Source organism: Lepisosteus platostomus, chromosome 12 (assembly GCF_059453375.1).
Source record: "Lepisosteus platostomus isolate fLepPlt1 chromosome 12, fLepPlt1.hap1, whole genome shotgun sequence".
In the NCBI taxonomy this organism is placed as follows: domain Eukaryota; kingdom Metazoa; phylum Chordata; class Actinopteri; order Semionotiformes; family Lepisosteidae; genus Lepisosteus; species Lepisosteus platostomus.
The window spans coordinates 11649166-11666840 of record NC_142622.1 but is presented as its reverse complement, the minus strand read 5'-3'; the positions used below and the strand labels follow the sequence as shown (position 1 = coordinate 11666840).

At 37.4% G+C, this 17675-nt stretch overlaps 1 protein-coding gene across 5 annotated transcripts in view; it reads right to left on the bottom strand.

Annotated features, from left to right (window-relative positions):
* The window catches only part of enpp2 (ectonucleotide pyrophosphatase/phosphodiesterase 2), a 29382-nt gene extending 13526 nt beyond the window's left edge, over nt 1-15856 (bottom strand). Inside the window, exons 1-17 of one of the 5 annotated variants that reach the window (XM_088600981.1) lie at nt 15704-15856; nt 13916-14027; nt 12483-12638; nt 11892-12017; nt 11339-11399; nt 9324-9421; nt 9002-9081; nt 8680-8799; nt 8028-8083; nt 6644-6709; nt 5568-5640; nt 3439-3547; nt 2934-3059; nt 2680-2748; nt 1965-1996; nt 1517-1644; nt 149-214 (exon numbers count right to left, since the gene is read on the bottom strand). In XM_088600981.1, coding sequence (XP_088457107.1) covers nt 149-214; nt 1517-1644; nt 1965-1996; nt 2680-2748; nt 2934-3059; nt 3439-3547; nt 5568-5640; nt 6644-6709; nt 8028-8083; nt 8680-8799; nt 9002-9081; nt 9324-9421; nt 11339-11399; nt 11892-12017; nt 12483-12638; nt 13916-14027; nt 15704-15721 — 1496 coding nt within the window. In that variant the 5' untranslated portion in view covers nt 15722-15856. Of the gene's footprint in view, nt 1-148; nt 215-1516; nt 1645-1964; nt 1997-2679; nt 2749-2933; nt 3060-3438; nt 3548-5567; nt 5641-6643; nt 6710-8027; nt 8084-8679; nt 8800-9001; nt 9082-9323; nt 9422-11338; nt 11400-11891; nt 12018-12482; nt 12639-13915; nt 14028-14269; nt 14424-15703 lie in introns of those variants that run through there. The other 4 variants (XM_088600980.1, XM_088600982.1, XM_088600983.1 and 1 more) reach the window with 4 other exon arrangements.
* Between the last annotated feature and the right edge of the window lie 1819 nt (nt 15857-17675).

Here is a 17675-nt window from a genome sequence, read left to right as displayed (position 1 = left end):
TGGCAATGTGAATTTTAATGCAAAGAACCAAGTCAAAGGAAAAAGAAAAAAAGTTACTTCATGCCAATCAGAATAGACTTTTCAAGCATTTCAAAAAGTCTTGTTTCACCCAAGTTTGATGCATTGTTTTTTGCATGCCATTCATTACCTGAGGGAATAATCCAAGTGACTGCATGGCTCCAGATGATTTTTAATGCTTGATTCCAACATATCTCTGCTGAGTGCGAGAGAAGTTACCTGCCAATCAATTTCTAGCAATCATGGAGCACAGCCTATTCCCGAGGCACTATACTGTAAGCCTCATTCAGAGAGCATATTTTCAAACAGTATCTTGAAATAAATAGCTTTTCTGTTTGGAAGACCTTTTCATCATTCTACCTTTCTGATTATCTAGGAAAAATACAGATTTGTGTTTACTTTAGAGGATTTAGATCACTCACCAAACAAATGAATGAAAAATATTAAAAGCATTTATCATTATGTTATAACACAGCAATATCTGCATTATATCTGTATTTTTCTTAACAACCAAGATGAGTTTATGGGATATCCATAAAATATCCAAGACCTGTGACCATAGTAAACATTATGTATTTCATGTAGGGAGCTGCGTCAATATGCGTAGGCTGCAAAGGAACAGGTAACAGCTTTATTCCATGCTGAAAAGAAATGAAAGGAAACAACTTTGGCTGTGAAGCCTTCTTCAGGTGTGAGGGAAGAAGGCTCACAGCTGAAGAAGGCTTCACAGCCTAAATGTTGCGTTTGCTTTCTTTTCAGCATGGAATAAGGCCGTTACCTGTTCCTAAACATTATATATTAAGGAAAGTGTCTGTTGGAAACTGTCAAGGTTATCATTTTTGATCAGTTTCAAAGAACTCCAATTAACACTGAGGAGCACAAAGGACTAAATGCACATCCTAAAGTGTAAAAATATCTGGTTTTGACATACTTGTTTTAAATTTTATTAAGCATGTCTACGGACTCCATGCACACAGACCTACGCTGAAACAAGTTCAAATTTGACTTCGCTCTCACCTTAAAGCTGCAAGTACACAGTTTTCAAGTGAGGCACTGCCTGAAGTTCAGCAAACGGACTTGATCTAAACCTTTTTAAATGGAGCTGCATGTCTGCTACCTACAGGAGGATACTTAGCTTGTTGCTAAGTAAAAAAAAGTGTCTTTCAGTTCATTCGGCTGGTACCGGTGATTAGACTGTATCTTTGCAGCAAGACTTGAAACATGTCTTTCATTTTTCTTTCTCGTTTGCCAAGTAAAATATGAGAACCTCCCAGTAGAGACAACTTCTTCTTGAATTCCTGATTTCCCCCCTCAGTTATTTTCCCGCCCATTAACTTGTTTTGATGTCATGGCTGCGATTCTTCAAAGCAAGAAACTGCCACCTTGTCTGGGTCTGAACACATTAAACTAAAGGGTCTTTCCCAGAAGCTAATCGGTGCTCGCTCTACGCTTAAAAAACATTTTGGAATGGCTTACTGGCTCCACAAGACGCCATTACCTTGCAACATGCCACTTCCTTTCCACAAGCAAATGGATGTCTTCAATTCTTCGATTGTTGGCATAGTGTAAGCGCTTAGGGAGGTGCTGCTTCAGGTAAGGCTTAAAGTGCTGGTCTGCTTTCTTACACTGAAGACACAAAATATTAGTTAGCCTAGACGCGACTGATGCAACTCGAGCATAAACCTCTATGTTCAAACTGTGCAGGTCAGTTGGACATTTGGCCTTCATCCACAATAACGTGAAACTGCTCACCATCGGGTTAAAACAAATGTGGTGGCTTGTTCTCCGTGCATTTCATAAATGCTGAATAACGGATATCACCTAGTTATCCAATGTCAATGCCTTAATTGGAAGCATAAACTTTTAATGTTACTATAGACTACCTAAGTGAGAAATAAGCGGCATTCCATTTCAGATGGCAGGACGCCATAGAAAAGCGTACTCACTGTTAGATTAGCTACAATTGCTTTAGGGTCATCTGAAAATGAAATAAGAAAGATGTTAAAGATTTACATGAGCACATATATTTGTAAGTAATTTATATTTTAGGTAAGTTACATAAATTAGAACACTAAACATTTTTCCTGCCTCTATCGCACAAGGAAAATACTACCAGTTCCAAAAATATCACCAGTCCCAAAAAACTCCAAACCTATATATTTTCATTTCTAGATCATTCAATAGGTTGATAAAATGCAGTTATGTTCTGTTGATATTGCTGTGGTAATTACTGCACTGTAAACAGCAGATCCATTCCATAGTGCTCTACAGTTAGAAATTAAACACCATAGACCCAGTGCTACTCGACATACTCGATAAACTCTGAAATAATGCTTTCACTTTTCATTAACCTATATTCTCTATGTCATAGAGTGCATGTACAATTATTCATCACAGGTTCAAATGCCGTTAGATAAATTAATAAGTCTATTAACATTAATGTGTTCCACATAGATGGCCAAGACTATACAGAAAATGAAAATAGTGACTCAGACCATTTCCATCTAACCTGATGACTGCACACTTTTCTCAATAAGCACTTACCAAACATCATGGCTAAAACACTTTTGCAAACAATTTTATTCATTAAAAATAGAGCATTATTATATAACAATTAGACTTATGCTGAAATTGACAATTTAGCCAAGAAAGAGAAATTGCCTTTTAGCATGTTTGCAAGGGTCCTCCTGAGCAGCCCTGAGGGACGTTTGCCGAAACGCTTCACTTTAACTTCAGTAATCAGGACGAAAAAAACAAAAGAAATCAAAACGGTATTTCCTGCAAGAGAGCTCAGATTCTTGTGGCACGACAAACCCCGACGCAAGAAATCTGAACAGAATAAAACGCAATCCAAAAGTACAGGTGATTCACTAGTTAGCTTTGCATATCCTGCAGCATTACATTTTATAACTCACATTTGGAATTGTTGGGTGATCTTGAGCGAATTCTGCCTAAAGATCCTGGTATCAAAATAATATCATCCACATTAGGGAGGTAAGAACTTAAGAATTCAGTTCTGTCGCAATTGGCTTCTTCCATTCCTATGTAAAAAAAAGCATAAATATGCAGTAATTAAACTAAGCATACTATCCAATTCTTACAAATCTTGATGCATTTGATTTAACACCAAGAGTATAAGAGAACATGCCAGAAGAAGAGTGGAGTCAAAACAACAGCCAGCAACATGTATAGGTATTCTTTAGGGGAAATAATTGCAAAACGCTCTCAGCAATGGAAAATTAGACCTTAAAACAAGGATTTGTATACATTTATACACAATATATGCAATACTACCCCTCACCAAGATTAGCACCATAATCACTGGATTCATTTGCATGATCATGTGGCAGAACAGACACTAGGCTGGGTTAATGGAAAAAGAAGTTCTACAGTAAAGTTCCTTTCTGCCAGAGAGAATACCGTGATCTCCAACGAGGATAACATTGACACAGCGGTGCAGTTTCATCTGCTTCAAGCCGTCCATCAGCTGCCCAACAACTCTGTCAATCTCTTTCAGAGGGTTATTCAACTGTGCAAAGAAAGAGTACACAGGGTGTTTATCATTTACAAACGGCACAGATTAGCACAGACAGGTTGGACTTTTCCCAGGCATAAAAGAGCTTGGGTTTTTTTTTTTACAAAAAAGCAGGTATTATCCTGTAAAAAGCAATCAGTCCTCAGTGAAACCAGTCCATGTGTGCAGCAATGTAAATTACCTTGGATAATACACAAAGGTTTAGCACAGTCTGCCATTCATCCATTAGCAGAGAGCAATTTATTCACGGTAAGGTTGTTTCACCTCAGATTATTAGAACCAGGATACAAGACAGGACCCTGGTTGGGATGCCAGTCTATCGCAGTGTACAGACACAAGCGCACACAAGAAGCATTTTATAGAAAACAGCTTTTCCTGTTCAGGGTCTGCAATTCATTTTCTAACCTCAAGGCAGGAAATGTCAAAAAAGACAGCTGAACAAACAAATGTCAGAAGGATAAAGAGTAATATTTAATGAATGTACCTTATTTTAAATATTACACCATACTTACATGTATTAAGTAATAGTAATAAGTTTAAGTAAAATAAGTTAAATAAAATAAGCAAATAAGTATAAGTGCTCTTTGGACTGACGTTACTTTATTTACCCATGAATTTACTATAAATAATTGTACTAATAATTCCTTGAATTTAGAGAATAGATCTCATCTGCAAAGTTTAGAGAATCCACTTCATCCACCACTGAAGTGCAGCACCCACTTGGGTGACATGCAGCTGCACTCATCTGTCCCAGCAGCTGTACTACAAAGAAGATGCAATGGAAAAGTGAGACTTTACCAATCAAACTTCAGGGAGACTACGTTGTACAAGCCCAGAGCAGAATTTACCTAGAAGAACGGGGTTACAGCCCTTCTATTACGAAAAAGTGCATGGGATCAAATAGTCTGGATCTTGTCTTAACATCTCTTCCATAGGACAGTATTGCCTTACAGCTTGGGACCATCGCCACCATACTGGGATATTGATTTGTAAATTCTGAGCCAAAGGGAATAGCGCCACCTACAGGTCTACCAATACCCCTTACATCAGAAGCCTAGTTTTCTCTGGAGTTCTTCCATTCCCATAGTGACCAGGCTCAACCTGGTTTAGCTTCTTAAACCTTAGGAGATCTGATGGGAAAGTAGTAGCTAAGCTGTAGCTTCATACAAACATCTAAAATGTTGAATGTCAATTGATACTGAGTATCGGTAGAGAGGCACTAGACATTCCAATTATCCTACCCAGCATGCCTCTGGGCTGAGGGGAAAGAACTGGAGCACCTAGTGCAAACAAACATTGGGAGAAAACACACTAGGTGTCCCAGGCTGGAAGTGAGCACTGAAGAACACAGCAGTGTGACTCTTCACAGTACTGTACCACCCTAAGAGACTCAATGTAATTAAGCATGTCTTGGGGAGTACATTTTCAGATGTGTTCTCCTTGTGCAAATACTTATGAAAAGTCTTTGCTGTCCACAGAATATTTCTGGATGTAGGAGAGTACAAGATTTTCTCACATCTTGACCATTTTATTACTGAGTGTTAATTGCAACAGTACTGATTGTCAGCATTGAGGGGTATGCATTATATGAGCAAACATCTGAATGCAAAAGTGCTGTGTATCTATATGGTATTAAATTTTAGAGGTTTGATTTTCAGGAGCTTCAGCTCAATTCTTAGCATTAAAGAACTTAAAGCTCAAACAGAGCCCAAAGAACAGCATGCTAGAATGATTTTTACATAAAAAATTAGTTGTACAGTGTTTTCCTTCATTGAACATAGCTCTTGATCCTCCTGAAGTTTGTTTTTTCAACTGTTTTCTTTTGACTTTCCAGCCTTGAGCTTAGGAAATCGAATACAGACCCTTCTTGAACACAGAAAGCTGTTTTCTATTAAACACATCTGCTCTGCATTAGCGCAGTGTGCAGCAGTTGTTTCACATATGGGAGGCCTGAACATCAGGAGGACGTTCAGTTTTTTTTCCTCCCCTGCTCTTCTTAAATTAAAAATCTCACCTCACTGCTTAAAGGTCCGAGTCTGTGGCCAAAGATATCTGGTTGCTCAGAGTGGAAAGCATAGACATATGGCCTGAAATTACACATGACATATTGTTTCATTAAGTATAACACTTGCAGTATTTACTTTATAAATCCTTTTATATAACAGTTCAAGGAAAGTATCTTTACTTTAACAACCTGTCACAGACAGATTCTACTGACTGAGCTGTAATTATCTTTCATTAGGCTTCATTGAAGATCCCAAGCCTTTATAAGAAAAATCCATAAATGAACCCGCCAATCTCACAAACAGCATGGCCCCAGCTACAGGCAGTCAATGTACACCAGTACACAATTCAACTCCTATACTACAGAAACAACACAAAGGAGAACGGAGTTAAAAAACGGAATGATGGAAATTATTAAGGAGGGGGTGATTTCCCATTTAATATAAATCTGCATTAGTTACCTCCTGCTCTTGTGAAGGGAACTATGAGACCAATAAAAAGAAAGCTTAAATCATTCATATCATTACGTTATGTATTGGCTGACATTCCTTATCCTATATAATACTTTCTGTGGGATTGTTTGATTAGATTTAAACTCATATTAACAACTGACCTAAAACTAACAGATGGCCCAGTTGGGGAAGCAAACATCTTCACTTTACACAAGACTAAAATATCTGAATTTTTAGTTATTTGAAGATAAATAAATGTGAAAATAATACATTTGAAGAGAATATGACAATATAACCTGTGATGCTAACACGCCACCAACAGAATACAATTAAATGAAATACAACTAAACATGGCAAAAATACTCTGTAATCTCTGAAGTGTACAATTCAAATTGAGATTTTTATCTTATCGGTAAGACTAAACACAGAAAATGATCCACAGTAGCAGATGCTGCAGAAAGCGGGTGGTTAACCTAGCTTATTCCTAAGAATATAACACCCTTTAACGAGAAAAAATGAAATTCAAGTAAAGATATTCACATATATTTTCATGTTCCTCTTTAAAAATGTTCAGTTTAAAACTGTAGACAAACTTTACAAGATATGTTTTTTGACAGCAAAAAGAAATGATCACCTTTCATTATCAGGAAGGTGGAGCCAGTGCAGAATAGTCAGTACTCTCCGTTCCAAAGGAATTACTCTGCAACAACAAAAGAAAGGCACTTCATATTTTTGTCAATGGTGGAAATTAACACTAAACTAATAAAAAACACTAAACTGCAAGAAGAGAATCCCAAATTTTGAAGATACCCTTCTCATGTAACATTTATATTTGTTTTGTAATTGACCACAAAAATCTAATTACCCATAAAATACTGGTAAATGTTTCAATGGCACTTCAAAGAAGTACAGACTATTCTAAGCTTTTAAGAGAACAGCTTCAATTAGATCTTCCAATGTACTTGATATCAAAGCTTTAAAGAAAACACTTTTCCCTTATTCTTTTTATTCTATTTCAAATACTTGGCATTTAATATTAACATGTCAAAGTCATACATTTGTTCCAAGCACGATTTCCATTTTACAAATGATTTTTTTTCCAACCAAATTAAAGACCCAGCAACTAAAAAGACCAATGATGCACGTCTCGTGATTCTTGAGCAATTTTGTTTCCCTGTAGTTTTACAATGTTTGAACTTTAATAAGCTTCTCAAGACAAACTGTGGTTAATTACACATCCAAAGGCTTTCTTACTCTTATTTAAAACCTTCCTTTCTTGTTTTTCCAAAGTGAAATGAGGTGACAGTACCCTTTTAATGAATCAATCCTAAGCCTTCAATTTTAAAAGGGCAAACATTCTGTAACAGAAACCTTGAAGTCAGTTTGATTAAGGAAATTACAATGAACCTCAGAGGTTGAAGAGAAAGGATTTGTCAGATCTTCCCCTTTTCCAACCCTTTGAAACTCTAGGCCTCTCACAACATCACTTTCCAAATCATGGGGTGCTAGCAGCTGCAAGTTCAACTGGCACACATGTCTGTCACATGTTCTCTCAGTCCAGCAGTGAGGCCTAACTGACAAAATCTCTGTGGGGAGCCACCTTCCTTGTTACTTCGGAAGCCCTCCCTGAAACTAGGTCAATAGCGTCTCAAATCCCCTTCTTCCCGTCACATAACCATTTGTAAATAAAAAAGCCACTATAACTTGCATTGCTAACACAAATTTTAAATTACCATCATTCTATAATTCAAGAGGCATCTTACTGCTGAGTTCAGAGACACACCCCACACATACAAATGTTAATTCCACCTCACACATTTTTCTAGCTTCAAGTTCTCCTCTCTTATTTTCAAGTCAATCTCAAAATGGGAAAGCAACGGGCTGTTATTTTAAATTCTCTTTAAAGCATTTAAAGATAATGATGATGTTCAGAACACAGGCTACATAAAACAATTCCATTCAAGGAATTAATTGTAACCTTGATAAGAAAAACACTTGACAAGAACTTGGTGACTCACACAGGCCAGAAGAAAGTGCCAGCCTTTACCCCTTGCTTGACTGAAGTGATCCAGATCTAAAAAGAACCATAATCATTCAAACACAAGCAGACGCCATAGTCAAAGGGAAACATTCTGCAAAAAAAAAAGTTGAAAATCTAATAAAGCAGCTACTTCAAAGCATAAATACAAGGGTATTTTCTCACAAAAAAATGCACAGTATGACGATACATTACATATGCATTTGAACTACAATTAATTCAATGTATGCTGCAATTGAAGATACTAGAATCATTATTCTCGTTCTAGTTCCTAATAACAGTGTACAAATACAGTCACAAATTTGGAAAACTAATTTTGCTTACACTGCTTAAATCTAGTGAATGTAATCCTTCTGTATGCAAAAACTGCAAACCACAAGCACAGCTAAATCATCAGCAGGCAGTTTATGCTGATGCTTCATTTATTATCTACTAAAGTTATCTCTTAAATTCTCATTTATAAATGCAATAGTTTATTATTTTCTCATGCACAGCCAATTCAAACAAAGTTACATTAAAGACACTGCAGCAGAGCCAGCTGTCAGGCAATTTCAGTACAAATTGTTCACAGATGTGCAAGGCTTCTTTTCTGTAATGGCTCAGGGCCATTTAAAGAAAGGAACAAAACTTACTGGTTGACCTCCCCACCAGCGATGATTCAGTTTCTCTCGACCTCTAAAGTTAAAGTTGGCATCAAACACAGGGTCATGCATGGAGTTGCCAATAATTCCATGGGATTCAGGATAAAGGCCCTTCAAAATACAAAGACCTAAGCTTTATATTTCAGATACTAACAAGATATTTCTTGAAATCAGCTAAAAAGATTTATCCTGACACAACGGGCAGTGCAGGAGACAAACTTACTGGAAGAACCCAATGAAAGAAAACAAGGAAACAGCTCTGCATTTACAGGAGAAAAGAAACTGCGTATAGACTCTTTACAAAAGCACTTACCGTTGCAAGAGTATATAAGTTGGGATAGGTTTTTGTGGGGTACATTGGTCTCATATAGGGCGCATGAGTACCACATGTTCCTAGAAAAAAAAAACATTTTCTTTTCATAATACTCGAATGTAAGAACATTTAATTTCTTCAAAACTTTTTTCCCCCAGATATTTTAAATAGTGTTTAACAATTCATGTTAAAACACAAACTGCTTGATACAAAATACTGGACTGTAACAATTTCAAGGCCTACAATTTTTGTTCAAATTGCTGCTTTTAACAGAGATTTTACAGAAACCTGGCGAGTCTTTCCAGCTCTTGAATAATCTTACTCAGTTTATCGATGTTGGGGATGACGGTGTTTCCCTTCTTCATATAAGAGGCTCGGAAGCCATCCACAGAGACCAGGATCAGAGGAGGACGAACAAAACTGAACCGAGAAAAACACCAGCAGTTAAAAATCAGTAAAACATAGGGGGAATTTCTTTTAAAAACTTCCCTATTCCTCCCCCGCCCCCATTTACTTCACTCTTTTGATTTTAGCCTTTTGGAAATATGGTTACTGGCACCCTGAAATACAATATTTTAAATGAAAACAGTGACTAATGCAGGACAGTCAGCAATCAGCAAAACTGGCATTTCACCTCAAATAATTTTCTTTTGATTTTGAGACCGCATACATGTATATAGTCTGTATATTTGACACAAAAATTAAATGCTAAAAACAAAGAGGGTCCTGATTAAAATGACATAATTCAGTGGTGCTTCATTTGGTTAAAATTATCACCAGCAGTAAAGTGAATCCTTCACGACATTCTGCCTATAAACAGCATATGAATTTTAACTGGTGACATACCAGTACAGGTGGCAATTTTAAACTTAGATGGTCTTCAAAAGCACTTCAATTACTGCAGGTATATTTATAAATCTATTCTTACAGACAATGTACATCCCACAAACAAGTAAATAAACAGGGACTGTCATTATTGAGAAACGTCTAGCTATAAAATGATTAAAGATTTGTTAATAGAATGAATATTCACAAAGAAAAGTAGAAATGTTTTAAAGCAAGACAAGCAGAGGTCACTAGTAACTGTTAAATCCACCTACGCCTGCCTCTTCCCACACAGGCAGAAAGAAAATTTGTTTGAGGTCCAAGAATCAGATGGTTAAAATGTAACAAGTTCAGAAACAGCAATGAACATTATCAAAAGTTGCATGCAAACATACATCACAGATAAAGTGCAAAACAAAATTTCTTAAAAATCCAGATTTTCACTACATGAAAAAATGTATTTTTGTAAAATGTAACAATAAATGAAATTTATAGAAACAATATGCAACAAAATTTATACTGCTCTCAACAGAAGTAGAATCCAAACATTTCATAATGCATTTGACAGTGAAATGACTACTATGAAGCATAACCAAGGTACATATTAGGTATTCTCTGAAAGAATTACAATTAGCAGACAGGAGATGCATTTAATGTATTCCTTTCCTACACCTAAGCACAAACACTGTCACCAAGGTAAAGGTAAAAGTCATAACATATTACAGCATGACTGACTAGTCCATCCAGACACACAAGAAAAAGGAGCTTCTTAGAAATTTCATTTTCTATTTCTAGATGCCTAATTCATAATGAATTTAACATTTCCGAGACATAGAACTGATGGGGCAGGGTCGCTCTCCACTTTAAATGGCCAATAGTTTTACAAATCTTCTTAGAGGGAGTCACTCAACTGGGGATAATTTCAAACTTTCACTTTTAAGTGACACAGGGAAGCCAAGAAAAGTGTGACACATCACTAACCTCCTCATTCAAATCCCAAAATACCATTATCACTGACAGGAGGGCTAAATTACAAGAACTATGCAGGTCTTTAGATTAAAAAAACAAAACAGAACGACAGCTCTTCTATATACCTGGCTCGCATGGGTTTTTGGGGTCATATAATTCAGATCACCATGGCTGTTCATGAGGAACAACTACACCATAGCAGAAAAAAAAACATGCTGAATATAGATGGATGAGTTACGGAACAAAGAGTTTTGGCTTAACACGCTTGGCTGAGGGCCACCCACTCAGCCATAGGTCGAGGAAGTTCGGACCCCCATGCAGAGTGAAATGAACCGGTGGGAGCGCCGAGGTGGAGATGGAGCGGAGGAAGGATGCAGAAAGGAGGAAGAAGAAAGAAAGGGGCTTCTATCCCTAAGAGGAAAAGGGATGAAGGGGAATTTGGCTGGAGGTCACTCCTCCCGAACTCATGTTACAGACTCCTCATAGTTGCTAACAAAAAAGATAAACCAAAGCGCTGCGGTGAAGGGACGTCGTGTGACTCACCCAGCAGGACATTCTGGGGTTTTGATCTCCTCGCATTCATCCTGCACCCATGGAGTTTCCCCTGACACAGAGAAACCCACATCAGTCACTCACACCAGTGCTGCCACGTGGAGAGCACTACACAGTTTCAAGGAAAAATCCAATTCATGATTTAAAACAAAAAAAATCAATAAACTCACCACACTGAGCAAAAAAGATTGGGATACTTCTGCATACATTAAACAACAATTAAGGAAAATAATGTATAGATGCCTACCAAATCCACCCCCCCAAAAACAGCTCTTTGAAGACAGAAAATCTCAGAGATGACCTCAGGTCAAGATCCAAGACCTAACTGGAAGTTCCCTCCCTTTCCAATGATAAAAAGGACTTGCGCTCATTTTCAAAGGTTAAACAGGTTTCATCAATTCCAGTCAAGAGCAAGGTTATAAACCTTCAGGATTATTTAAGTATGTTTGAAATAGATAAAACTCAGGAGAAGTGGGAATGATAAACACCGATTTTGTTTTCCGTCAGACTTTATGAGAAGATAACCGAGAAGAGAGCCTCAGACCTTTGCAAAGTGCCTTGTAGTTGGTGCAGCAGTCGCCTTTGGCCAGGCAGTCCTCAGAACAATGACAGGCGTTTTCTTCATTGCGCGTCTCTCCACAGCGCTCTTTACTGCATTCAAAGCCTTGAGCTAAAATCAAATACCAAATATTCAGTATAAGGAGAAAAGGAAAACAGTCCATAAAGCATTGTACCACCCCAATTACTTCACAAAGATTAAGCACATACAGGTTTTATTAAAAGAGTAAGTTGTGGCAACATAGCAAAAAATGAGCTGCAGCTTGATGTTTTAATCTGCAAATAAACAGAAATATGAATTCAACAGATTAGACACATGATTTAGCTCTAACCATGCAAAAAAAAAAATCGCCCAATTCATCTCTAGCAAGAACAAAATAGGAGAAACGTTTCTCCTATAAACAGTGGTTAAATTAACCCAACCAGATCACGAAAAGAAAACAACAGGTTGGGCTGAAAATAAAATCTGGACTGGAAAATGAACTCTGGGAACTGATTGCCCTGCCATTACCAGCAGAAAGTAGAAAAAACAATAACCAACTGGAAGAGAACAGACACGGGCTTCACAGTTAGTTACCTGTCCTTAAGCAAAGATCATCAAAATCAGTGCAACAGCTGTTGTAGGTTTTGCATAAGTTGTCACAGCGGCAGCCAGGAGGTTCAGCTTCTTGTAGTTCAAAGCATCTTCCTTTGCATGATCCCGAGGTGCTTACCCACGGGGAATCTGAAAGAGCTATCACCAGTAACAACACTTAAACATCTGCTGGAGGCCACCGTCTTAGCACAGACTGCAAACTGCAGCTGGAAAAGTGTATCTGGGAAACTGCCATCTGATAGTTTCAGCAGGATTTGTCTGGTATAACTGCTACAGGGCAAAAACGCTTAAAGAGAAAAAAATCACTGCAAAGCCTGGAACAAGGCTACAGAGTTTGTCATCAGTACCTTTTTCAGCTGAATCCAACTGGTCATCACAGAGAGCCCATTAAAGCTTATTCAGCACCTCCCCACAAAACGAGTCTTAGTTTACATTGTAATATTACTAAGTGTGACCTTGGACACAGTATATCACCTCTATAAACAAGGTTGTGCAGTGAATGTATGTTTAAATGTACAGCACGAAACAGAAGTAGATATAGGCTTTATCTGTGTTTGTTCATGACCTTTTCCATCTATAATACCTTCAGATGGTCCTTAACTGAAATTAAAATACTAAAGGAAGCAAAGTGATGATAGTTATATATGTATAGTACAGTGTGTTGATGTGTACAAAATGACCAACAACACTGTACACCATTGCTACATGTCTATCTAAATATGCATGTAGAAAACGGAATAACAAAATACAATTTGCTGATTAAAGCCAACCAGACCTACAGTCAGTGATCTGCATTTTTCTATAAACTTTTGACGTGTTTAAAGTGGCATCAGTATAGTCGACCAAAGAGTTTACTTTCCAGCCAATATACATAGAAGGCTTCCAAAATACACTACCGTGTGACTAGTTTTTTGTGAACCAAAAAATAAAAGGCTTATTTACAGTTTTCATTTTTTTATTTTGCCTACCGTTACTCATATAACTGTTTATCTCTCAAGCTTTTACGCTTCTAATTTACATTATATGTTTGCTTAAACTATGTTTTTCCGTCGCGCAATTCCGTATTTAATGGCTTCCATAAAAGAAGTCTTTCACTGAAGCCTAGGAGTATTCGTATTCCACGTGCGTCTGTAGCCTGCTTTCATAATGCACAGCACAGCAACATGGGGAACACAGAAAGAGTTGTTAATGGGTCCGCTTTTCTGCACATTGGAGAACCCCCCGATAAATGGATCGGACGTAAACTGAGATTAGAAAGGAAACATCCCGTTGTGTTTGTCAGTTTTCACCAAGGGCAGCGTCAAGAGATACCGCATAGAACTACAGACAATCACAAAGATGAAACGATCTAGAAGGCACTGACTGGGGGGAAACAAAGAAATCTTATAATAATAATTTCACAGATTTTCACTTACTAGATTCGGGGTCTGGTGGTCCCTCATCCCATTCCCCCGATCGTCGCTGGCGACTATAAACATATCCCAGACCAACGTTGGCTCCAAGAACAAGGGAGAAGACACACAGTACCTGAGGAAAAGAAAAAAAAAAGAACCAGTTACACAAACCCCTTCGCAGCTGATTTGAGCGTGTTATTTATGACATATAAAAATACCAATAACCCTAATGACTACTTTCAGGTAAATCTATTCAGGAACTGAATGAACAGAAAAGCGGTTCTTGGTGTTATTTTCATTTAAAATAATCCAGTGCAGAAGTTAGAAACAAACTTGAATAATTCTCCACGAAAATATTTTTTATGTCAGTCCTACCTGTTTCATGACAATATTGCGTTTTCGCATTTTGACAGGTTTGTTAAAGCGTGTTGCATGCACTTCTGCTATGAGGGCAAGTGCAAAGCGCTGTTGCTGCCGGCTGATTTTTGTAATTACAACAGATCCCCCACCTGGTCATCTTGTCAGGCGTCTTTGATTTGTCCAGAAGGTAATTTCATTTTATTCCCAAAAGGAAGTCAGAAATTTGATTGGATGAAATTAATCTGGGACATGGTTTAAAAGTAAAAGACTGTTAACCACCGGATTCGTGTGTAGTAAAGCCTGTATCATTTTACTGTACAGACAAATTAAAAGGTATGTTTAAGTGAGAAATATTTTGAAGCATAACTAAAATGGCACGAAGTATATGTTTTTTCTGAGAGCATCAGGTTCTCAATAAAATACATATTAAAAATATACATATAAATACTGTTTCTGTCTATTCCAATTAACCACTAATGATAAAAAAATAAAGACCACCAAAAAGAACAAGTGGGGCTGTATTTAATACCAGTTTGCACCTAAATCAAGCTGTCTAAAATCAACAGAAACGTGAATATAAAATCGAAAATAGATTGTTTCACATTAGTCAGAGACAATGAATACAGTGGTCGGGGAGTTACCCTCAGCCCTGTGGACAGACCCTGAAGTAAACAAGCTCCGAAAGGTCAGTTGTCGACCCAACTAAATTGTTCAAACATCTGAATTTATATACAGAGGGTCACCAAACTTTATCGTTGTGATAAATGTTTTATATACTGTAGGCTAATCCGACATTTTAGTTAAATTCACAAGAATAAAGGAATAAGGACAGACTTTCGCACTAGATTTACAAACTGAAGACAAAAAAACGGCTGCGGTGGGTGTAAAAAGAGTCTTTTAATTTAATATTTTTATCTCTGTTGCAATATGTTTAAACTCGTAATTTAAATGAATACCGTAAAAATCCTGGTCTACCTGCCTACACGGACCCCATAAATGTAAACATCCCCACTTCCGTGCTTTTCTCCACCCTACTTTAAAACACTGACTCTTTACAGGATGAATATCAAACCAGCATTAGAAATGCATCGATTTTTTTTTGGTCTCTGTTGCAGTGAATTGCATAAAAAAAAGTGTGAAGCAGCAGCTGTTAAACCAGATTTTCCCAGCTTTAACAAACGTATTTCCAGGGTCACTGAGTTAACGAAACATGCTCGTCGCTCAGATCTTTCATTGTTTTTTTTTTTCTGTGGGTCGGTCGTCGTCAGGCTCGACTGCAGCATTCGAGTGGTTAAACGCTTTAGAAGGTAAACATAATTAGTCAAACTTTAAAACTCGGGTTTGTAGACTTCTCTTAAACAAGTCGCGAACGCAACATGCTGTTTCATAAATGCTTATTTTAAGTCTGCTGTGAGAAAAGGGGGAAAGAGAGCCATAATCTTACCGTACCAGTTTTCCAAATAACATGTTTCAAAATACGTTGTTTGTTCCTGATCTGACCCTTTATTGAATCGGAGTTCCCTGGACTTTTCGCTTGTGCAGTGCGCTAAGTGTGGGGGCTTCAGTTTGTTTGCATTATTCAGTTTGCTTTCAGCGTTAACCAATGCAGATGAAGTAATGGTGACAACTGTCCTTGGGGACAATGGCTCTATTGGCACATGTCCTTTAAGTAGAGATGTTTTCCAGAAAGGTAAAAAAAAGCCGAGCTATAGATCTCTTACTTCTTAAATAGAACATGCTGCGAAATGTTTATGTAGTGATTTATATGTGAAAAAGACAGTGATTATCAGAATGTTCCTTTTGTTTTGCTTATTTGTATGTATTTCAGGGCGTTTCAGGCGAAGGAGACAATCAGATCTAGATTAATACATTACTACTCTCTAATCTGTACTTGAACATAGATGTTCACTGGTGAAGATATACTGTAGTTAACATATATCCAACGCAAACTGCTTAACAATAATTAGTGTTCCCTTAATGACTGATTTTATGAGTCTGTTTACATTAGATTTAAACATAATACAGAATTTAAATCCAGTTCTTACGTATTTTCAGGACATATTTACATACACAAGCTAGGAAAAATGAAACTATCAATTATAAAAATAATGACAGTAGTTGGGACATCTATTTGAATCATATGCATGTGTACATGCATGTATGTATGTATAGAAAGTCGTTAGTAGAGTAATTCATGATCGGTGTTGTACACTCCCAGTTGAATAAAAAATTCTGTCCAAAGCACAGGCAATTATATCAGTTTTGCGTTTTTGGACATCATGATTCCGCTACAAGAATGTGATCTCCATTAACCCATGTGAATTTATGTAAGTGCATAATTAATCTGTAAAACACAGAAATAAGCATGAAATATCTGTCCTAGCGAGTGTCTTGTGTCCTGATGCAATGGAGAAATTCGTAATGTTTGTTCCTTGATTTAGTTAGCAATAGTAGAGCATTTGCTGATTTGTGCCACAGAGTGGTATTATGGGCAGTGCAAACCCCCTTTGAGAGATGCATGATGAGAACATATGTCAGATGTTGGTAATTGTGCATAATCCTCTCTCTCAAGTAGGTGAATTCTGTAGTTTTGCTGGAGAGTTTACAGATGGTTTCAACAAGTGTTTCATGTACAAATCCGGCTTAAAGTCATTTCAGAATTTAATTGAATAAAATAAAACAAACTATTACTTTTGCTCGTATTCTGAACCCTTCTGTTTCCTCTTCTTAATATTGTATATATACTGTATACCAAAGTGATGTAAAATATGTCTGTTGTGAACAGAAAAAAACACAAAAACATCATTAGCATATAAAATGGGAAAGTAGGTCATTACACTGGAAATTATTCTTGGCACCAAAATAGTGTATATAGTGCCATTTCTACCAGAGGGGGGATACTTCACAGCAACTCAGCACTCTTACAAGAAACAGACTGTTTCCTGTAAATCCGGGGAACATTTTCTAGTAAATGACAATGTGCTTAATGTGCAATAGAGGTCACATCTGCCTCTTTTAAACGTTTGAATTTTAAAAAGCCATAGATGCAAAACTAGGGTTGTGTGAAACATATTCTCCAGGCAGAAATCTGCACACAACAGTAACACAGCTGAATGGGCTCTTGTGTTTAAACAAACTTGGACTCTTCTGTGTCATCAGTCATTTTCCTAGAGCGAGACCAGGTATCAGCCCCCTTTCTTAAAACAGGGTACTTCTCATGTCTGAATATAGCTGTGTCAAGTAGTGAGGTTTGGTAGACGCACAAGAGGGACAATACTTAACATATTCCCATAGTCGGTGAAGGGGTAAGAGAATCCATAGGTCAATCCAATCCAGGCTCGCAGGACGGGTGCCAAGCGGGATACACACTGGATGGGACGCCAGTCTATCACAGGGCACACTCAGACACACACCAGAGATA